The following is a 25,093-nucleotide window of genomic DNA, read 5'->3' as shown; positions in this document are numbered from 1 at the left end:
AATAATAAAGTGTGCTATATAGTTTCAATTAAACCCATAATAGATATCAAATAGATTAAACTGATGGCACTAACCAAATATGAAAAAGGGAAAAGACGGAAGAGATAATTTTGATTTGCAATGCACCAAAATTTTTTGCTTATGGTTTTATATATATAAACTGATATTAGACATACTGGAATAGAGAGGTCTCTATTCCAGTATGTCTAGGTCTTAGAGATATATTTATTTTTATACTATATTTATATTTTATAGATAAATTTACATTATATATCTATTGTTATCGATTATATTTATATTTATTTACTTTTAAATATATTTATGTTTAATTGAATTTTATTTAATAAATTTTTTTCAGAAAAAAATTGTTTTTTATTTAAATTTTATTGGTCAACTAAACAAAACCTCAAGGCTGTCACGTGCCATGCATTACTGATGAGCCAATCACATGTCTTCACAGTAAAATATTTTTCTTACATGTGCCTATAATGGAAATTTAAATTAACCAACCAAATTACTTGAATGACCAATTATGCGACCTCTGGATGTTGGGCAAAGCAAAGCTTTGCGCCAGAGTCCCCTATTGAGTTGCATCTCTATTACTCTGTGATATTAATAAAAAATAAAATAAAATTATAGAATTTGTTTACAAATAATTCAAATACAGTCATCCGCCATATTTTGCTCTACTATTTTTTGAATTAAACAGAAAATCTTAAATAATAGCTAAATCATTTTCTGTGTTCAGAGTGACTGAGTTGAAACCTCCTTCAAGTCTTCGTACCACTTAATAGTGAGTAAAAATCTATAATATTCAGCCTGAACATTGGAAATTTAAAATACGCATGTTTACAACTAAATTCGCCGAACCTGATTCAAAATTAGTCCGAATTTGTATTACGCATGCAATTTTTTTAATTCCAACGCTTGCCGCTTTTATTTCAGCGCCCGCCACAGAGCGGAACCTCATCCTTTATACTGCCAATCGGCACAACAAATTTGAATGAAAGTGGGAAAAACTGACGGGATAATGAATGGCATAGATTTTGGTTTCGAGAGAACAACCCTCTTTTTATTTGTTATTAATAAGAAATAATTATTACCACTAAGATATTTTTGAACGATAAATATATATTTTATTATTAATAGTTAATAATAAATTCGTATAATTATATATTAGACAATTAATTGTTAATAATATATATGTATAATTATACGTCAACAAAGGCATTATTAAAAAATATAAAGATTTTTTCTTGTAAAAAGTTTATTTTAAATATGAAATAATATAAAAATTAGTAAAAAATATAATTTGGTAATCATAATTATGAACAAAAATAAATGAGTCATAAAAATGTTTTAAACCAAATATATAGTCTATTAGAAATATTAATGTAAATAAAATAATGAAACAAAATTAAAGTTAGAAAATATAATTTATTTTCACATAATTGTAGGACTCTCAGGAAACTGGAGTTAATTAAACAGCCACAATAGTTTTAACTTCGCGTTCTCTTATAATATTTACATTGCACTATTTTCTACACCACTATTGACGTAGATCTACGTCAATAGTGCGTATTTTTACGTTTGTTTCCTGGAGGCTTAATCTAATTGCACATTACTTATGTGTTTTAATTTCACAGGAGAAAATCTTTACTTTTTACGTTTAGTTCTTGTTACTTTCGTCCCGAGTTTCCTTGTTAAATCATTTGGACATTACGGTATTTCTCCTTAGTTTATTCTGTTACTGCCTATATTTTCCTTCATAAAATTTATAAAATTAGATTTAATAACTGCATTCTCTCTAAAGCCTTTGCCATGTCTTCAAAACAGATAATATTAATTCTCTCCTCATAAGTTCTAACCTAATGCTCATATATATTCTGAACAATAGCACATATATCTATGTACACAAATCCTTGACTATACAATATGATTATTAGTTATAAGTTCAGAGTTTCGGTTATGCGTTGCAGCGTTTCCGCTCTTACTATTCTGTGTTGATAATTGCCAGCATTGGGCCATAAGCCTACAACAAATATGTTTCAATCAGTTATTGTTACTTTCATTAACAGAATTGCTATTCAAGTCAATTTACCAAAACTGTTGATTTCTAATCCATCCGAAATTTGTTCACCATTTTACCATTTTTTAATTTGTTGTTTTCTCTGATTGAGTTTAACCAAGCCAAGGAGATATTGTAGACAATGCTTCTTTCTATAGTGTATTTTTTTTCAGTCTCGTTTCTAAAGAATGTAAGGTATAAAAAATATACAGGTTTAATATATATCACGAGTGACCAGTCACTAACTCAGCCCCAGGAATAAAGTCCAACCTGTTTCCACCATAAACAATGTGATAACTGCAATAAATTATTAAAAATTATTATGACCAATTGAGCATCATAAGAACATTCTAACCTTTAACCTTTTCCAGCAACTTTTATATATAATGGTAATAAATATTATATATGTATGCAGAATATACAAGAACAGTTCAAGTTATTATTTATTATCAATTATTTGATTTTTCTTTTTGTTAAAATATAAAATCCTACTATAATTGTATTTCCATTTGTAATAAAATAACCTAAATTTAATATATAATAGTCTTATTACGAGACTGATTTAGGTTCCACAGAATTTTTCAATCTCCTAAAGAAAAAGAAAAAATATTTATCTTCCACTCGCAAGCCTCTATCTCCTCGTCTCGTTAAGCTACATCTTGCAACCTATCCTATTACATTTACATGTGTATTTTAGGCTAGACTACTCGAAACTAATTTCTTTCAACAAAAAAAGGGTCTAAGGGAAACAATGTTATTGATTTTTGTTAGATGGGTTTTTCCGACAGACCCTTTTTATTGCAGGGAATTTTTTCTGCCTCTATTATTCAGACTAAACGGGTCATATTATCAAAAGAAGGCTTCTTAAATCTCTAAATTCTTTTATAGAGTCTTGCTTATACATACTTTTTGCATAGCTAGCGATAAGGGCGTAAGACTCTGATAACACTTTTAATGAAATAACAACCTGTAATTAAAATTTTAAATATAATTTGAGTTAAAAATACCTTATCCCGCTGCTATTTGTCAATGCATGTCAATAATATGTTTTTCTATACCCATATATAAAGAATAGGTTTATACCATAGATATTAATATTGGAGGTTTTAGTAAAAGTTCTACCGAAATAAAGTGTAGTTTAATCTGGGAATAATGTTGAGAATAAACATTGATAAGTTGACACTTAGAGATATTAAAGAAAATGTGAAAAAAGGCGATAAATATTTCTATGCTTAATCGAGTTTAAAGGCCTAACCAAGACTCTTTAAACTCCTTATTTTTCATCAAGCTGTATATTTTATAACAAACGTATTAGCTCTAATAATTAAAATTCTGAACACCAAATGATGATTGCCTGTTCTAAAAAGCTCTATGGAGTGGGTCATTCTGTGCTCTATTCTTATTTGATTTCAAAGACACTTTATTTTATTGTTGCTAATATTATAATAATGTTAATTAAATAAATATTATATCTCATTGTTTCATTGTCCTTCAATATTCAACCATCCTATATTCCATGTATTTTTAGTTTTAGCTCCATCCGTATTTTTGATTAATTTTCTTATGTATCTTATTTGATGGTAGTGTAGGGTGTTACTCGTTTCTGTTCTGATTGATTTATACTATCATATTATCCAAATTATTTCCACATATAACATATATATTCTTCCGTACTTTGACCATCGATTTATCTATCTTTACCTCTTTCGTGTTCTCTCTCTCTCTCTCTCTTTCTCTCTAATTCTTCTTTCGTTTTCGCCATTTCTTATAAAAAATTATTGTTCCATCCTTTTATATTCTTATTCTTTTCTGTAGTCCTGTAGTCCCTATTAAAATTGTTGATTTGACTTGTCTCTTCTCTTGTATCTATTTTTAAATATATCAATTTCCTCATTTATTATATCTCTCCACACTTGTTTCACAAACTTCATCACTTTGTTTCTTAATTATTTTGTAATTTCCATCTCCTATTTCGATATATTCTCCTGAGTGCTAAATAATTTTAGATTTTTTCTTTTTTCTTCATATATTGTTTCTGCTTGTCTTCGTATGAAACAAGCGTTTTCATATCTGATAATTGTCTACTTTACTTCTTTCATATTTTTTTCTTTCGTCTTTCATTCGTTATTTTTTTGAACACCTTTTGTTGATTAAGACTATTCTATTCACAACACGTTACCAATTATCTCCACCATTTTGTTCTACTCTCTTTCCGCAAAAAAAAGAATATGAAATTAAGATCACTAAGTCTTTGGTAGTAAAAAATAGTAAGCTTATTAATAAAAAAAAATTAAGTTAAATATTAAAATTATGTACTAATTTATTTATACATATGCAGACTGATCTGGTTTGGTCTATATGAATACATTAAGAGACTATTGTTGGATCTAGAAGAGTGCTTGCGAGTTAGGAAATTCTATGGAAGAAGGGAACAGCTGATTGCCTGTTCTATTGTGAACGACAATTGCTTTATACACAGATTTAATGCTAAAAAGAAATAGAAAAATAAACTGAAATAACAAGAGCAATGGCAGCAATCGTAACAGGTAACAGTAGTAGAAAAATAACATGCAATTAATAATAGCGATAATTTCTAGCAATTATGTTATAACTAACGAAACATGCTATGATTTGTATGTGCACATGCACAAATAATTACTACACAAGAGTTACTTTATCCATTTTAGCAACACTTTCTGGCTAATAAAAGAATAATAATTAATAATTTATAGTTACAACCATAAAACTATTATTATTGCTTTAAAGTGCTTCAGGAAATATAGAAAATATACGAATAAATAATAAAATAAAGGGAAACAAAAAAGATAAAGATAAATATTCAAATAAATAGGTAAAAAAGGAAAATATTAAATTGAATAAAATTAAATAAAAATGCTAGAATACTCTGTGAACAGATTCGCCATTTGATGGAACTCACTGGTTGTGTAGCACAAAATACAGTAAGATCAATAGAAAAAAAAATGTAGTGACACTGAGCGTCACGTTCTCTCTTTCTAAAGTTCTAACGTCCCTAGGATAGTTAATATTTCACATCTGGTAATAACAACCTTATGAAAAGGACATATTCCATTCATTCCAAGTTCACCAATCATTCACAAAAAGAAGCGACAATTTGGCATCCATAATCCACTTTAGATTATCGTTTTAACCGAAAACAAATATCCATATATATATCCATACCATATCCATACAGATATTTGGCGCTTCATTAAATTGCGAGAAAAAAATGATTTTGTAAAATTCATTTAGAAACAAGATTCTATTTTAAGAAAACCCTGCAGTGAAAGAATATTGCAAGTTTTTCGAAGTATCAATGAGGTAGTCTCTAGTAAAGAAGCCCATTTCTTACTAAAAAATACATACATGTTACATAGTCCGAAGGTAACCATTTGATGCGCTTTATAATTTGACTTTTTTATTTAGAGCAGTAAAGTGTAGGAAAATTAACAGAAAAATGTAAAATAAACGTAAAGTTACAAGTTTTTTTCACCGGACAAACGGTCTAATTATAAAAAATTTATATTGACACTAGATTAAATGTAATCTACACATACAACAAATAATATTAAACTAGATCGTTGGGTCATTGTACTAGAATTATTATCTAGCATGACATCGAACCAGTTGAAAATAATGACATGACGCAACGACTAATATGCACGTGTTCTTTTGTTTCAGATATATCGGCTTATCCCCAGATTAACGAATACGAAATTCCCCAGGGTAAACCACCGTCTTTCGTTACCCCTGGCCAAACGTATCGTATCGCATCCGGAGCAACGGTGATCTTGCCCTGTCGCATAACCCAACCTGGTAAGTTCCAATATCGTCGTGCAGGTTCGCAGCCCCGGAAAACGCCTCAATTATTTACGGACTTTAATTACCACGTTTTTTGTCCCGATTAAATTAAAACATCGAATTACATTCGAGAACCGATGAAATCGGAGATCAGTGTGGCTCATTTATTCAAGATCATTTTACTCTGGATAATTGGTCCTTTCTAACGGACTAATCAAAGTTGGATCACAAGGATTAAAAATTTATTCGGTCTATTTAATAAAAAAAAAACATGTCTTTGGCCAAAAATCAATATAATTTTATTCAGAATTCTATTATCAATCAGCACTAAAAATTCTAGTCTTATATAATTTTTATCGAGTTTTTATCAGTATATTTGTGATCAAGCTTTCAGAGCAAGAATGAATATATTAAGTAAAGTATTGTACGTCGTTGGCTACAATTTGTCTCAAATGTCGGGAACACTGTTTCGGTGTTTCAAACGAAATAAGTTTCAAGAGCTCCACTTTTCTGTTTCTGGAAAAGACAGAATTAGAATGTAAATAAGCATGTACTAATTAGAACCAGGAATGTACCAAGAATATTGGTACAACATAAATTACTCTAATTATTTTCCATAATTTTTTACAACTTCTTCTAATATTCCTGGTAACATTTCGGTGTCGTGTTGAAAGATTACTGTTGTTTTAGCATCGATATACTCATCGATCTATTTCTATACTTCTTCACTTTTTCGCCTTCATACCAGCCAATCCATGCCGCATAGATCTAGACAAGTGGTAATCAGAAAGCGCTATGTCTAGTAGATAGGTGGGTGTGACAGAACATCCGAAAATCAGAATGTGTTCTTGTAATAACATGTCGTCATTTTATTCATCTAATGTCACTAAACATTTATAGTTACATTTTTTCCGATTTGGCAGAAGTATATCGAATACACTACACTTTAGTAAGTCCAATGTATGTATGGCAATGATTTATGGTAACGCATATTTCGCTTTGGGACAGTCACAGTAGATGCATCTTTCATTGCTAGTTACAAAACCATAGGCATTTCGAAATAAGCTGTTTGAAAGTTTTTGCTGGGTGTGCATATTCAATAAGACTGGCAATTAAATATGCTTGAACTTTTTTTATCCGTAAGACCATTCATTGCAATTGAAATCAAAATCGCAATTTTTAAATCAAAACCCACAATTCAGGTTATGTTATAAGTTTTAACGAATTTAGCAGTTAAGTTAGGCTGTCTACATTGATAATTTGCATTTTCGCATATCGATATAGCTGATCAAGATTTTGTGAACATTAATAGTTTTGTTCAGTGTCAACCTCCAAAGTTCGCCCTTGTACATTTGTTTCCCGCAATTTTCTTTGTTTTTTTAGAATACGTTATATATACGTTTTAATTCACTGTTCTTCAATTTTTAACCACTCACCTCAACTTGTGCCACTTATTCAATTCCTAACAAATATTTCTACAAGGAGACATATTTATCCAAATTCTACCCTAATATTTAAAAAACAGCCATATCTAATTAATGTATTTTATTCTCAGGGAGTTATGTATTGGCATGGAAACGTGGTATTGCAGTTCTAACGGCTGGTCCTGTCAAAGTTTCACCTGATCCTCGTCTACGAGTTTTACCATCACCTACAATAGAATCTCCAGGTATTGTAATATAAGCCATGTCTTTTAAAGGTGATTGTTAATTTAATTTTTTAAGCTTCCCGTTTGGGAGGTGTACCAGAACTTTCTGGTGGTGGCTATAGTCTGGAACTACGAGATGTCCGACCACAAGATGCTGGAGATTACATTTGTCAATTGGGAACAATCGAACCAAAGGAAATTATTCATACCTTAGAAGTACTAGGTAATCTCCTTTAAACCTCATATAGTATTTTATAATGTAGAAGTAATCAAACTCAACTAAAAAATCAATTATTCTCAATCATTAACTCAATTAAATATGACGGCATTTTAAATCAAAAGATTTATTAATTGTTCACTTTATTTACAGTTCCCGCGAGAATACATTTTGTCTCTCATACCGGCACTGTCGAAGTGAATCAAGGTGAAATGGTTAAGATGGAATGTAAAGCATCTGGAAATCCTGTTCCTACAGTTTCGTGGACTAGGAAAAATAACGTTATGCCCAGCGGTGACCGTACTATTCAAGGTTTAACGATGATGATTTCTCATGTAGATCGTCACTCAGCTGGACAGTATCAGTGCTCAGCTGACAATGGTGTCGGTGAACCAGATACCAAGCATATTAATATTAATGTTTTGTGTAAGTGTTTTCTGTAGTTTCTTTTGCATTTTCAATTCCGTAACGTCTAGTGTCGGATTATTTATTTAGGGCTATAGAAAATTGATATTAAGTAATATATGTATAATTACACAAGTTGAATTGACATTAAAATACTTGCCATTGACATTGAATGATTTAATTTCATCATTATCCAGATGGCAAGTGATTTATACTCAAATCGTTAATGGAGGTGTATTCAAAATGTAGTAGATTTGATATTTTAAATATGAAATAAGATAAATATGAAGTAAAAAGGTTAGAAAATTGCAAAACAGATAATAAATTGCTAATTAAATCTAATATTTTGGCCTTTTTCTAATAACAAGATAGGTAGCAAGCTATTTAAATATCCTTCGAAATAAGTCTTAGTCTATTTGCTTTTTACATATTTAGAAGTATGAGACGAATATGTGGAAAGTTTAAGTGTTTTAATCGGTTTCAACTCTAAAGCATTTTCAAGATTTTTTATATAAGTATATTGAACAATGATTGTTATATTATTCCAAATAGTGCAAACTTTCATTATTTTTAGAAGACTTTCAATTAAATGACTACTTTCTAGTTTATTCTCTTAGCCCAATTTTCTGCAATGTGTCAAGCTATCACGATAACGTTTAAATTGCTATGCTGAATACAAATTTTATTTAAGTAATTTGCAATATAAAAATAAAAATTGTTTCTAAAATACTTTAGAAATAAATTTTCCATGTTTCCTAACTTTGATCAAAAGTAAAACTGTCTATTCTTTGCAGCGGAGGTTTGATACTAATATACCTCTCATCCGCGTTTCAGAAATAATTGCAGGACTGGAATTTGGATAAAGGCACATATAAACCAAAAATAAAATGACAGAATAATAAATGATGAAAGCACAATTGTCTTGATCACAAAGAATTATTGTTGTTCAGTATCAGAATGAAGTTGTATCTGATAAAATGTATTATTTCATTTTTTACTTTTGTTTGCTTTGATGCTCACTTCACTAATTACTGTATTTGAACAATGAAATATATAAGATACAAAGAAATTACTTGTGAAAAATATTTGTATGTTTTACATTTCACTAGATTTTCTCTGTGCTTTTTATATGTATGATTCCACATTCAGATGAACCACCAGCCATAAAAATAGCAATTTCTTTAAAATCTATTATATTGTATATTTTCTATGTGATCCTCTCCATATAGTTGTATAGACAGTGTGTGTTTGCCACAGTGTGATAGTTCTCATTGCCCATAAAATAGATTTGCAAAATCTTGGATGGGATGGTAGTTTTGACCGTGAATCTTGAACTTTAGTTTAGAATTATTACCATAATCATTATAAACAATTGTTGCTCCAAATAATGTTATTTTAAAACAAGAAATTAATTTATAAATTTTATGCAAAAACGATTTCGATTGAGAGGTGGCTTCAGCTAATATAGTAGTCGAGAGCTAATTGAATTACAAACAAAGTTCTATTCGTTCTTGGAGTGCAAAAGAAACGGCAACTGAAATTGAATATGAATGGACACAGGAACGATATGAACGTCTTTTTCTATTTCTGGGTGTAAAACCCACTATGTCTTCGAACAATTTGTGTATTTAGCCAGTGTCAATATTTATAAAAACTTCTATGAAATTTCGACAATAACACGAAATGTGACAAAGAAGAAATTAATATATGTGATAGAAAAATACCATTTCATTCAATCGTGTAAATTATCAAGCAGTTTGTGAAGTCGATAGTCGCAAAAACAGTCGAATTTGTCGATAGTCAAAAAACTAGTAACTGAAAATAGTAATTACTATTTCAGTCATATGCAGTCTTCTACAGTTATTCTGTTCGTGATTACAAATGAAGATGTACGAATTCCTTCCCGTATTAATTTTGGGAAAGGAAAGGATGTAGATAATTGGTTGATACTCTATGCTGTATAGATCATTTTTCATTTTAATTGATTTGTTTGATTGAATAATGACTCAAAACATGTTCCATCCTATTTTAATATTTATAAAGTAACAAAGACATAATATAATAAAAGTAATAGGTTTCTTTCTATTTCATTCCATTGTGGGCATAAAAATGTTGGTTTCTCAACCGAGCCATAAATGAGACGGAGATGTACGTATTACCTCTCGAACTTTCTTTGAAAAAGAAAAGGAAAAGGAAATATCTGAATTCTATTACATTCAAAAGAATAGTTGCATTTTGACAGATGTAAAATTATTTTCATATTTTATATGCTTGTCCTGATTATAAAGTGGAGTTTAGTAATAACCACATGTAACGACCTATGTGTACCGTATTTTCTCAATCAATCTTTTTCAACTATTTCACCATAACACTCTTTTTAAACACGATATTTTTTTTATTTATAGTTAATCAGAAATATTAGTATTCCTTGAAATTTCAATGAGAGAAATTTTAACATTCAAAAGGTTTCAACAAACATCAACAGACTTAGAAAACCGAAAAAAAATAATTAAAAAAAGATCTGATAACATAAATAACATAAAGATAACATTAAGATAACATAAATGCGGTCTAAATTATTTTAATATTTATCAATCAACATGTTCATTTTACTCTATTTCGTTAATAATCTTGAAAATAGAGTTCCAAAATGCTGATATATTAACGTACAATAGTGTTATTTACAATCATACCAAAAATAAATCATAAATAGAGAGAACGTTAAAAGCCAGTGGAATGAAACTAGTTGGACCGAAAAAAATTCAAATCAGGCCGACTGAAGATAGCCAATGAAAGTAGTTGATAGTAAAAAGTAGTCAATTACTAAAAAATTGCTAGTCGTTTTCGATCGATAGTTCCCAACGCTACTTAAAACCACTCCAGAACTTTATTTTCGGTTAGTTTATATATTCATTTATTTCAATTTGTTTATTAAAGAGAAATGTTTAATTTAATAAATGTAAAGCTGGGTAAAATGTAAGTTGAGCCATTAGAAATCATTTGAAAAAGCGCCAATCTGTCAATGTTTTGTCAACTGTCTTTTATGTAATTTCCTTCATATAATGATATTTATATTTACAAAAAGGTTTTTTGTTTTTTTACGAATCTTGTTCTGAGAATAACGAATTTAACAAAATAATTGTAGCATTCGGTTGAGTTGTTTTGAAATTATGCGCATAAACATATTTCGACATTTCATTTTTATTTATATAGGTTAATATATTTTGGGACTAAATTAATCAATAAGGGCTATTGGATGATCGATTAACAATGACCAGCCAGAAACTATTCCATTATTATAATACTCTTACTCCATGTCAACTTTGTTTACTGGACGATAACTATTATTAACGCCTCCTATTAGAACTTATTTAATACCCAATATCTGTTTTTACTGCGGAATTAATTAATATGGTGATGAACAGGAAATTAGAAACATAGCGTACCTCGGGATTTATTTAGACGCCATCAGCAGATCGGCTTGATTGCAATAAATTCCATCCTGACAAGACCGCAAAATCTCCACGGCCCAAACAAATTAATAATGTCCCGTTACAAAGGCCGTTCGACGCACCATTTAAAACCTATTCTTTAATTAGATTCTTAGATCCTCGGCTTAGATGCGGCTTCGTCACTGGATTAACACTTTACAAGGGTCCGGGTTCGTGGGCTGATATTTTCTTCGACCATAAACGGTTTAGAGGGGTTGACATTAACTTTCCAAGTTTCGCTGTCGGGTCGTTTTGGTGGCGAAGAAACGATCTCGCTTGTTATGTTGTTAAAAATAATTAGTAAACTTTTGAAACCGTATCATGTCCCGTTTTTGCCGTTAAGTCAGTTTCGCTTTACGGCGTTGTCGTGGGGTGTGAGAAATGGAACAAAAATAAATACGCCCGCTACCGTTTCATTAAATTTATGAACTGTTAAAATTAATTTTATTAATTTGCCGGCTTACAATGAACAATTTTATCTTTAATTGGTTTTTCCTAATTAAAATTACAACCGAATAAAGCTATGTTTCTTGAATAATATTGAAAATAAACGAAGAATACGTTAATTTGAAAACGATTTCGAATTTGGCGCACGAGTATATACTTCATGTATTTTGGAATATATGTTGAAACAAATTTATTTTTTTTATTACTCTTCGTGAGTCCACAATCTGCCCTATTGGCAATAAGTATTTCTTCTGTTTATATTATATATACATGGCATGTAGAAAATCACTTCATTAAGCAATCTTCTGTATAAAATATTATCTTAATTAATTAGTTTTATTCTAATGCTTATTCTAAACTGTACATATGTCCAGTAATCAGATCAGGTGGTGATAAACGTTTTAGTCTACGCACTTCATTATCACGTCGCATATTTAGCTGATTAGCGAGTACATTGGGATGCACTGACACTCTTTCGAAGTACTTCACACAAACACGTTGGATTACACTCGTTATAGGTTCTAGAGGAATATGGCGTTGTATCACTTTATTTGAAATATAGTATGGAGCATCAACAATGGCACGCAACACCTTATTTTGGAACCGTTGAATGATGGATATATTAGATTTGCTAGCGGTACCCCATAGCTGAATTCCATATGTCCAAATGGGCTTGAGTATAGACTCATACAGCAATACCTTGTTATCTAATGATAACTTGGATTTGCGCCCAATGAGCCAATACATTTGATATAATTTTAGTCCCAGTTGTTTCCGTTTAGAGAGTATGTGCTTCTTCCAGGTTAGGCGTCGATCTAAATGCATACCAAGATATTTAACATGCTCTGCTTGGGGGAGTTGACGATGATTGATATGCACTGGTGGACATGTTTTTCTACGCAGGGTAAACGTTATATGCGTGGATTTTGATTCATTGGCTTTAATGCGCCATGTCTTCAACCATAATTGTATTTGCTCCAGGTGGGTTTGTAGGTTTATTGATGCTGTGACTGGATCTTCATGGGATGCTAAGATTGTTGTATCGTCTGCATATGTTGCCACAGTAGTTATTTTTATGGTGGGCAGATCAGCCGTATACAGAATATACAGTACTGGACCCAGTACACTACCTTGTGGAACTCCTGAATATATGGGATTTAATTCGGTATGTTCATCGCCTTGATTTACAATAAAATGTCTGTCAGTGAGATACGATTTTAGTAGCTGATAGTCCTGATGAGGGAGAAGTTTCTTTAGTTTAACCTGCAAGCCCGTATGCCATACTTTGTCAAAAGCCTGAGATATGTCTAGGAAAGCAGCGGAACAATATCTTTTGGCATTTAGGTCAGCGTTTATTTGGTTTACAAGTCTATGCACTTGTTCTATAGTCCCATGCTTATTGCGAAAGCCAAACTGATGTTCTAGAATAATTTTTCTTTTTTCTATTATATAGTTTAGTTTTTTTTATGTATAATTTCTCGAAAACTTTCGAGATTATTGGTAATAAACTTATAGGTCGGTAGGAGGTCACATCTTCTGGTATTTTTCCTGGTTTAAGTATCATTAATATTTTAGCTACTTTCCAGATACTAGGGAAGTAATTAATTCGTAGCATAGCATTAAATATATATGTTAATAGTTTTATAGCCTTTTCTGATAGTTCTTTTAAAATTTTGCCAGTAATTAAGTCATAACCAGGAGCTTTTTTAATATTAATCTCTCTCATTATTGTATGTTTAACTTTTTTGACCGTTAATTTCTCGTGCGGTAAATCCATTTGAAATGGCGAATCTAGAAAGCTAGTAATTTTATTTTCGTCATCTTTATGTAGCTGAGACTGGAAAGGTTTAAAAACATTTTTTAAGTGTTTTGAGAAAATGTCGGCCTTCTCTTTATTGCTTCTCGCCCAGTTATTTTCGTTTGTTTTAATAGGTGGGTTATGCTGCTGGGATCTCCCAAGCTTTTTTGTTGCTTTCCACAACGAATAGTCTGTAGCCTCAGTTGATGTCAAGTTTTCTAGGTATTCTTGAATGCCTTGGTTTTGTTCAATTTGGATAAAATCTCTCAGCTCTTTTATGGCCCTATTAAATTTTCTTTTATTCTCTTCAGTCCTTTGCTGTTGCCAATTTCGTCGTAACTTTCTTTTTTCTGCTATCTTATTCTGTATTGTACATGATATATGTGTATTTTTTCTTGGAAATGTTTCACTGTTGGGAGTCGCGGAATACGCTGCCTCCTGTATATTTTTTGTAAGATTTATTGCTGCTATTTCTATATCCATTTCAGTTTGTAACGGTAAGTTTAGAGAGATAATTTGGTCTAAGTTTTCTCTAAATGAGGGCCAGTTAGTTCTATTATTGCATAGAGAAGGGGGTTTATTTTTGATGGTAATTTTTGAAGAAATTGTTACTATTATTGGTGAATGATCAGAAGACAGGTCGAAACATGATTCTGCCTGACACTTTTTTGGATCAATATTTTTTGTAATACAGAAATCTATTGTATCTGGTTTTTTATTTCTGTCTGAAGGCCAATATGTTGGTTCACCAGTAGAGATATGTTGTAAGTTATCTATCCTTATGGCTTTGAGCAGTTCTCTACCTTTTGAGGTTATTATTCTTGAACCCCACATTAAATGTTTCGCATTATAATCTCCTCCTGCTATAAATCTATTACCTAGCGTACTGAAGAATTCTTGAAATTGTTCTGCCTTGTTGCTATGTTTGGGTGGGCAATAAATCGCAGAAATTGTTAATGGTCCCTGGGTTTCCTCTATGGTTTTACTGGTGGCTTGCAGGTAGTCTTTGCGGAATTTTTCTTTTTCGAAATGCTTTATATCATCTCGAATTATTATGGCTGTACCTCCATGTGCTTTACCATCAGGGTGATTTGTATGATAAAGCTTATATTTAGGAACTTTCAAATAATTTTTGTCCGTAAAGTGTGTTTCGGAAACCATCATAACGTCAATATTTTGTTCAATTACGAACATTTTTTGTTCCCTGGCGTGTTGTTGGAGCCCATTGGCATTCCAGACGGCGATTTTGTAGCTATTGGTTTCAGGTATTAGGCAAGTTTGCTTACGACGGTTGTGAGTAGACCAAGCATCGTACTCATTTGATCCATTAGTTTGGCCATCATATTTTCTAATCTTGAGATGTTGCTAGTTTCAGTAGGTTGAGATATTGTCTCTCGTTTTTGTGCTGAACCATTTTCAACTATTTGGGCATAAGTTATGTCTGGTTGATTTGTTCTGGTTGGTAGTGGTAGATTGGTAGTAGTGGATTGTTTCTGTTGATGCCTTTTTTCCCTTAGGGCAGGATAGAGTTTCTGCTGTAGTTGCTTGTGAACTGCGCAACCCTTGTAGTTCGCTGGATGATTTCCATTACAGTTAACACATTTCACTTTTTCATCGCGAACTTTACGAATACAATCTCCTGTCTTATGTTCTCCTGCACATTTTACGCATCTATATGATTTGCGACAGTAAGTCTTTGTGTGCCCGTGCGCTTGACACCTTGTGCATTGTGGTATAATTCTTTTTATATGTGGTCGTTCGCATTTAATAATATTATTTTCCAATTTGGTGATTTCATACACCGCCTTATTATTTCCATTAGGTTTTATATCTATATAAAACATAGGCGGAGGTTTTTTTGTCGTGTGATGTCGTATATTGTGAATATTTACGACCTCGTGACCTTTTTCAGCTAGTGCTACCTTGATGGTGTTAAAGTCCGTCCCGTGATGTAATCCTTTTAATACGAATTTAAATGTTCTCTCGGATTTTGGCCTGAATGTATGGTATTGGGTGTTTCTTTCATCTAATTCTTTTATAAGAACTTTAAAGTGATCCGCTTCGAACAATTGGATTTTAGTTGTTTCATAGCTCACTGTTTTAATTGTGTAGTTCGTAGTAATGGTTTTCAATAGGTCATGGATATTTTTTATTATTCCTACCTTATAGACTGTTATTGGTGGTGGTTTGGGAACAACTTTTTCAGGGCTTGGTTGTATGTTCTCTTCAATTTCTTCCGACAGGTAGCTAAAACTGTTTTTGTCTCTATCGGTTTCTGTAACCAATAGTCACTGATTCTTGTTTGTTTCCTCGCGATTTCTTCTTCTGGACTTCTTAATCGTTTTTTGTTAATGACTGTAGTCCATTCTGATGGTGGAGTTTGCGTTATTGCTGTTTGTTCTAATCTTATATCAAAGTGTGCAGGTGATTTGGTTGAATCGCTATGGTTTTCCATTTTTTAATTTTTAATATTTTACTTAATTTACTTCCAGAGGATAAAAAATAAAATAAATACATTGTTTATTTCACACACTTCATTTTTCACTTACGTTATTTTAGCACTAGTTTTTTACCAAAAATACTATAAATGAATTTCAAAAGGACTGTTGTAAAATAAGATGAAATAATTTTAAAACACTAATAAAAATGAGATGCAGTCCTTTTGTCTGGTGACGTAAACACGTATTCACTACACTTTACGTCCACTGAGAGACGGATAGCCGCATCTGTTATGAGTTTTTAACACTCACTTAAATAACCGTAATAAAATACTGGGTTTTTTTAAAGAAAGGTATCTTTTTATAGCTTGGACCGTATTGAAAATACGTCTTCACCCTACGAAGGTTGGAACTGAACTATATGAAACAAATTTGATAAATATTCGATTTAATAGGAACGAAGTAATTTATAGTTATTAGGAAGGACGATTTAATAGGAAGTAAATATCGAAGGTTAGGACATACATAAACATTGGTAAATTTTTGAAATAACACATTTTATATGAAATATAAAAATATTTATTTCTATGTTCAGATGTAACATCATATTTAAATTAATTTATATATTTAACAATTGACAGGGATTCGAAGAACCCTGTCAATTGTTAACATATATATATATATATATATATATATATATATATATATATATATATATATATATATATATATATATATATAAACGTTATGTTAAATATATTTACTGAAATTACATCAATCATGCTTTCTTCCCATTATTGGAGAGATGTAGGAATTAGATTATTAGAGTGTTATTGATCACTTTGTCTTGTTTGTTCGACCAAGGTCAACTCCCCTTAGCTAATTTAATATTTACGAAGTATCGTTCTCCAGTGTTCTTGCACCCTGGCAAAATCCTATCCAATTTCTCTTTCTTCTCTCTTCTCTCTCTCTTCTTCTCTAATTCTAAATTCAAATTTCACTTTCTTCGATTTTTACTCTCAATATATTCTAGTTGCACCTCACCTATAAAATAAAAATTAATCAAAAAATAATTACTGATTAGTCATAGTACAAGATATGTATGTGTATATAATTTCTCTCATTCCCTTGGCATTTTCCAATAATTACCAGCACAGCTTGCACTTCGAGTAGGTAAACTAGACTCTCTCTGTATCGCCGGAGATATTTCAACTACTTACAATAAATAGAGTAGTATAGTAGTAACTTATATTGTACTAAATATTTATATATATATAATCTGTTGATGCCATAGGATTTCGAATAATATTCTATAATTCGAACTATTCGAATAAGCTTTCTTTCTTTGATCTTGATATATGTAATTTTCGGAAGATCGACTTTATATAGAAATCTGTAAGGAAGTCGTTTAATTTTAATTTAATAGACATGTCAAAAACGTCCTTGAAATTATTTCTTAGCTCTTCATTGGATGTCGCATCTTAAATTAAGACCTTAAAACTTAAGCATCACTATAACAATTTAATAGTAACAAACTTTAGAAAGAGGGTAATTTTGGTGCTCTATTCAAAATCCAACATCTTATAGCAGCAAAAGCTCATGTAGTTTGGAGAACAATAGACGCTGCTCTCTTCTCTCCTATTACCGAACCCAAATATTTGGATCCATATACTTTCTAACTGGATCTGCTCTTGAATGCAAAATATGTCATGAAGAATGCTATAAGCTTCAATCATTTTGTATCAGCCAATAGAGAGCCATGATCAGCAAACATCTTTTTACATAATTTTATCCACTACTACGTCGAAAAGCATCGAGAAACAATATCCCCTTGGCAAACAACGACTCTGTTCTTAAATGAATTTGACAAATAATTTCGCACTCAAACAAGTTCATGTTCAATTTTCAAAATTACCCAAAATGAGGGTCAATCTGTAGAGTCGAAATCAGACAATCAGACGTTTTCTACACCTACGACGTTGTTCCACAAAACTGATGGAGTGCGAAAATCTTCTCTCAACAACGACGATTGGGTCTAAATTTTTCCTGTTTTTCTCAGATTGTCACGTTACGAACTCATTGATATCTCATCTGCATGATTTTCATAAATACTTTCTCAACTGTTGATAGGAACTTTGTAAAACATTATTCAATATACACAAACATTTATAAAACAATCGAAGCATATTGTTTTATAAATGTTTGTGTATTTTCAATACAAAAACGTCTACTGCTTATGGTATTCTTTCCATATATTAATTTTAATGTTTTATCTTAAAAATGTCTTGATGATATAAAAAAAAATTCAATATTAAAAATGATATGAAAATATTTAAAAAAAGATGGTCATATTAGATCACTATTAAATAATCGCAAATATTCAATGGTGAAGTGATGTAGTACTACTACGACTTAGTACCTGTGAATATAATATTCACATTGGATATTCTAGGATCTTAAGTTTTTCATATCTAATAACTCTATTTATCCCTGTTTAATTATTAATAGCATCATTACATATGCAGTTTTCACATGCCGTCATAGATATTTAAATTATAAAATTATAATAACGTCTAATAAAATTAATTCAAACACAAACCCTTCCAGATAATTTCTAAAGCCAAAGAAACCCTAGGTTTTCTTCCAAATCGTGCGTAAGAAGTAGGACCAGCAAAATGAACATGGCCTGAAGATGGCAGTCTCATCCATTGAAACGTTAAAATATTAAAAGTACTTTTAAAGATGTTTTCTCTTTCTGAACCTCTAGAAGGGTCAACCAGAGTGAAAACCTGAGAAAAAAATTGAATTAAAAAATATACAAAATTAAAACCATTATTTACCAAATATTTTCTCTAAACTCTAAACCGTTCTAAATCAAAGAAATATATTTTAACAAATTCACGATCTACATTATAATTCAGTATTAACAAGGTAAAAAATAAAAAAAACATATTTCGAAACACTTCTAGCAATAGAATTATGAATCACCGCTATCTGAACTGTAACATTTTCTTTATATAACCTTATCTTCCTCCTTTTATTTCGAAAGTATATATATAGAATATATATATAATCTTATTGAAATCTGAATATTTTAATATATTTCTATTCTTCTGTTCGTTGTGTCATCTTTTTCATTATTCCAGCGGGAAATACTGAACACCTACTCGTAAGAAATAAACATGACGAAATCGTCCCGAAATACATTAAAAATATGAATATTCTACTGCAAGGACGGGCAAAACCATTTTCATCTGCGGTAAAGTGCGACCGTCTTTCCAACGAGTGCACAGATAAAAATATCGGGGTTTAGGTCTGTGTCGTCTGTTTTTTAACGGTAAAAGGACTGCATCATCCTACGAACAGCCAATTTCAATGATTTAAGATAAGAGCTTCTGGTAAACAAGCATGCCATAGTTGCTTTTGAAAATGCAAAATGCAATATTCCTCGGGGCTATCTCATCGTTAAGGATTTTTTAATTCATCTGAAAATTATATTTCTTTATTGCAATTACTCTAAAATGATTGATATCGAGCGAAATTATTGGAGAAACTGCTGTTAAAACGTATTAAATCATTTACAGAAATACCAGATTTCTAGTTTGGATTTCTACACAACTACTAAAGTAACAGCGGTTGTTGAAAAGGCATTCGAAGAAAAAAAAATACTGTCCAGCCATATTCCTGGACGTGTCACTAGCTTTCGACTGGGTATTGCATTTGGGATTAATATATAAAATGAGCAAATTACTACCACAGAATCTCCGTCTACTGCTGGAATCATATCTTTTCGAAAGAAAATTTAGGGCCTCCCATAAAGGGGCATTTTCAACACTTAAGCCTATTTCGACTGGAGTTCTACAGTTAGTGTCTTGGGACCACTACTCTATTTGCTCTATACTGCTGATATACCAACAACAAAAGAAACAGCACTTGATACATATGCGGACGACACAGTTTTCATAGCAAAAGATGTATCTTTTTCTAAAGCTGTAGAAAAAGTACAAGTAGCGGTCAACATAATCTATATATGGAGTAGAAACTGGAAAATACAGCTTAATAGCTCCGAATATGTCCATAATAATTTGGCATTGCCGCGAAATGACAAAACCTAATTTTATCACTTGACGGATGCGCGATTCCTCAAGCAGAATCAGCCAAATGCCTCGAAATATATCTCGATGTGTGTCCCGTAGGTTAAACTGAAAACATCACGTTAGACAAAAACCAGAGCAGATTAGACTCAAAGTCCAGCAACTGTACTCGTTAGTAGGAAGTTACTCCCAACCTGACTTAAAATCAAAGAGACTGGTTAATTAGTCAATCATAAAGCCAATTAGGAGCTATGGGGTGCAAAGGTTGCACTAAAACGTCAAATCAACTAGTAATCCAACAAACCCAAAACAAAGCTCTACGATTAATTACTAATGCTTATCGCTACGTAACCAAGGAAGCGTTGCACGATGACCTCGAAATTAAATGGATATACAAACAAATAAAAAATACTAAATTACAGTAACATGGAAGCAATACAGCTACTGGACAAAACGCAGGAAATTCGAAGATTGAAGTGAACTGAACGACACGAATATGTTTAGTGTATAAGTGTATTTTTTTGTAAATACATGCTGATGTATTAATCCGGTACTAACCTTGCTTGTGTATTAATGCAAGTACAATAGAACAGTAGTGATAAATTAATTAAATCTAATCAAATATATCTAATGTAAGATGAAATTAATAAATTAAAAAAATATATATTTTCAATACAATAAACTAATAATCTGTTTAGCTTTGAATCCCATTAATGTAGCATGCAAAATAATCATCTGCACTACATACTCATTACCTGTGTCAGAAGTGTCAGAAATAATGGAGAGATAAATGTGATGAATAAGCTAAACATTGAAACAATTTATACTTTAATTTACTCATTTTAGTAATGGGTTTTTGAGCAGATGCGTTATATTATCGATATTTTTCTTTTATAAACAGTTTTTTTCTCCTAAATTTTTGCATGCAGTTTATTCAGAAGGTTACAGTAAAATATAAAGTTTGGTGCTGCAGTATATAATCTCAGATATCATGTGGTAATTCTAAATGAGTTAAAATATTAAATTCGATATATTTGTCAAAATGCTTTATCGTTTTGTATTTCTATAAGGAAATCTGATAATCCTGTAATTCAAGATAACTGTTGAATATTCGAATAATTGTTGGACACTGTGTACTAAAAATTGTTTCCTATTCTCCAGATTAAATCATGTGCATTCTAGATAAGTCTGAAACACAAGTATCATTAACTCATAAAATTTTACGACAGTTAAGAATCGATCACAAAAAGACTTCCAGTTGACATAGCCAAATATATCATACCAACTTGTTAAAAAAATAGTATATTCTATATATGTATCTAGGAACTACAGCAAGATATAACTTTTGCCTAAACTAATTAGAACATATTGTAATTAAATTAATAATAAAAACATTACATACTTTATAATTTTATAGTAAATTCTCATTGGAGCATATACTTTATAGTTAATTTAATTTAAATAGAGCATTTTATAATGAAATTCTAGTTTTTTTTAAATTTTTGCGGAACAACAAATACACATATATTATTTACACAAAATATATTTAAATATAAAACAAACAATGTATTTATGTCCAAAAATATGTTATATAATTAAACGAATTCAAACAAAATAGTATTTTGATAAAGATATTACAATAAAATTTTATTACAATATATTTTGAAATATATAAATTATAATGTAATGTAAAAAATATGATAATTGTTCGAAATAAATCGGTTGGCTCATACTTTTCACCAATTCTGCACCTTTTAAATTTGGTTATTTGTGTCGAACATTTGTCAAAACAATCGAATACTTTTTATTGAGCAATAGGTTGCAATGAAGGTAAAAAAAGAAAATAAATAATAATAAGGATAAAGGCATTTCTCTCAGTGGGCCTCTAAGTGGGTCACTCGCCAGTCGGGAGTTTCAATAGTAACCATTGTTCAGAACCCTCATGAGCAATAGTTTCAGATCAAGTAACATCCAGGTTGGTAAAAGAGAGCCAGCTTAACACATAATCTATACGAATACAAATAAAAATAAATAGCCGAAATGTGTGTACGCGCATAATTTCAGAACAACTGCACCATATTGGATAATTCTTTTTGTTGTAATTGTTACTGTTAGGATAAAGTTTAACAAAGTTTGGACAAAATTTTTAAAAGCTTACAGAAAAGTCTTTTATATTTTAATCATAATATGAAGAAAAGTGACACAAAGACAGCTCACCAAGCATTAACATTTTTCTTTATGAATTGGCCTCTGAGTATAATAGATTAAAAAGTATAGATGCTCAAGTGGGCGGCAGTCCAAGAGGATGTGGCAGATGCTCTGAGGGGACCGGCAGAAGGCGCAATTAGGAGGATCCTGATCCAACAACAAGTGCTCATGAGTAAGCCTACAGTGTCCAATGCGAAGACGAGAGAGAATATTCTGCTTGTAATGGAATCGCAGGGGAACTGGTGAAAAAGTTGCTTAACCTCCCTTAACTTGTTGTCTTTGAGTAGCAGATCCCATCACAATTGGTCGAGATGATTATATATCGATTTTAGTCTGGATTGCCCATCCCTTCTACAAAAGAGTTTATATTATTTGTTAAAGGGTTGATCATATTACCCGCTAGAATGTCTGCCCTCTCGTTCCCCTGAATTCCAATCTAGGAGGGAACTCAAAGATATTCAACCTCCAACCCCATTCCCTGGAGAGACGGGTGAATGTTCCTTATTTGACCGATCAGTGGGTGGTGGTTCAGTCCAGACTGGATGCCCTTGATAGAGCTCATTGAATCAGAAATTATGATAACAGGGCCTTCCAAGGTTGTGGACAATGCTCTGCGGATGGTGTAGAACTCGGCCATTAAGACACTCATCCAAGGATGGAGGCGGGAGCATTCCTCCCCCAGAACGGAAGTATGGGCGGCACCAATCGCACCCTCATTCTTAGAGCCATCAGTGAATATTGTCATATATCTATGAAAACGAAATGCCATTATTTATCTGAAGAGGCTTCTGTAAAATTGCGGACTTGTGGAAGGCACTCATCTCCAAATTCACGCTTATACCTGCACAGATCCAAGGGGGGTTAATCAGTCTGCCAAAAGCTGCATCAGGGAACACAATCCCAAGCCGAATACAGGTCTTGTAAAAAACAAGCGATGGGCTGGGATATCCGCCTCTATGTTTATCATAGGCGCTCCTCACAGGGAAGAAAGCACCATAATAATTCAGAGCAGGCTTAAAACTAACCGAGCAGACATAGCTTAATAGCATAAATTCTCTCCGGGAATCCAGCGATAGTAGCGCTGCTTCACACTTCAGGCTCTCAACAGGACTAGTGCGGAAAGCACCGAGCATCATGCGTAGGGCAGCATTCTGAATGGGTGAAAGTCTTCCTATATATGAGAGGGGTGCAGTGATGTAACACTGGCTTCCATAGTCCATCATACTTCTCTGGAGGGCAACATAGATGTTTCTAAAGGATGCTCTGTGAGCACCCCATTGTGAGTTGGACAGCAATTTGAGGAGACGAAGATTCAAGGAACATTTCCCTCGCAAGTAGTTGATATGTGAGAGCCAGTTGAAGCCTTTGAAGCCAGTCGAAAATCAATCCCAAGAATTTGTGGTGGGGCTCATTAGACAAAATATTATCCCTAAGCGATAGAATGACGTTCTTTAGCAGTTTCTCACCCTGCAAAAATGCATATTGACCGACTTAGATGGGGAGAACTTCAGTCCATTATTGGTTGCCCAAGTTGGTAGCCTATTTAAGATGTTCTGCAATTTCAACTGACTAATCTTGGGGTCATGGTGGGCATGATATATAACTATGTCATCAGCATAAAATCTGATTCCAATGTGTAAAGGGATGATGGAGTTGATCGAGTTTACTGCTATATTAAACAGTAGGGGGCTAATGTCGGGGCCCTGAGGAACTCCATTAATCTGTCTGAAAGAGGATGACACAAAGCCGCATAACTGAAGGCTCTGCCCCCAAACCCCATTTTCCCATCTGAACAAACACACTTCGGGGGGTCACAGAGTCAAAAGCCCCCTCCAAATCCAAAAGGCAGAGGTGAGATGCCGTCCCGTATCAAAAGACCTCACCAAGTGCTCCTGAAAGCCCACCAAATGGTCGATGATAGAGTAAGCCTTCATAAAGCCCAGCTGACTAATAGGCATAATATCATGAGAGGTAATCGAGTGCATGAAACCATTCTCTCAAGAATCGAGAGTAGACGAGTGTCTTCCAACAGTTCCATGAACCATCTACCCCTACAATCATAAGAAGGAGATCCCCATGCTGGTAAATGTGCATTCATGTACCCCATCATTATTACCGGATAAGGCAACTGAGACAGCAGACTCTCAAGATCACGTCTAGCAACACCCATAGACGGAGGTAAATAAACGTTGCAGACGGTAATCTCTCTCTTAAAGAAGTAAGTTCTGATTGCCAAAGTCTCCAAATCAGAGGAAATGTCTAATCTCTGAACTAGTACATCGCACCCAATGAGCACTGCGACCCGTCCAGATAAGTGGGCGCAATCAAGTCGATCTCTCCTCAATATCTCATAACCCTTTACTCTAAATGTGTCTCCGGGGGAGAGGTTAGTCTCCTGAAGAAGGACAATGAACGGATGGTAGAGTCCCAAAATAAGTTTAAGTTCTTCGTACTTATTTT

The 25,093-nt window shown here is 32.2% G+C and overlaps 1 protein-coding gene across 1 annotated transcript in view; it reads left to right on the top strand.

The window, feature by feature from the left end:
• LOC143206890 (opioid-binding protein/cell adhesion molecule) overlaps positions 1-25,093 on the top strand; it is a 450,337-nt gene that overhangs the window by 358,052 nt on the left and 67,192 nt on the right. The window contains exons 2-5 of the mRNA XM_076419733.1: positions 5,768-5,902; positions 7,443-7,556; positions 7,612-7,758; positions 7,906-8,178. Of these exons, the coding sequence (XP_076275848.1) occupies positions 5,768-5,902; positions 7,443-7,556; positions 7,612-7,758; positions 7,906-8,178 (669 nt within the window). The remainder of the gene's footprint in view (positions 1-5,767; positions 5,903-7,442; positions 7,557-7,611; positions 7,759-7,905; positions 8,179-25,093) is intronic.

This window comes from Rhynchophorus ferrugineus, unplaced genomic scaffold, assembly GCF_030347505.1.
Source record: "Rhynchophorus ferrugineus isolate W39M unplaced genomic scaffold, kcgeb_rfMv2 rfM1, whole genome shotgun sequence".
Classification (NCBI taxonomy): Eukaryota; Metazoa; Arthropoda; class Insecta; order Coleoptera; family Curculionidae; genus Rhynchophorus; species Rhynchophorus ferrugineus.
This window is presented reverse-complemented; position numbering and strand designations above follow the sequence as displayed.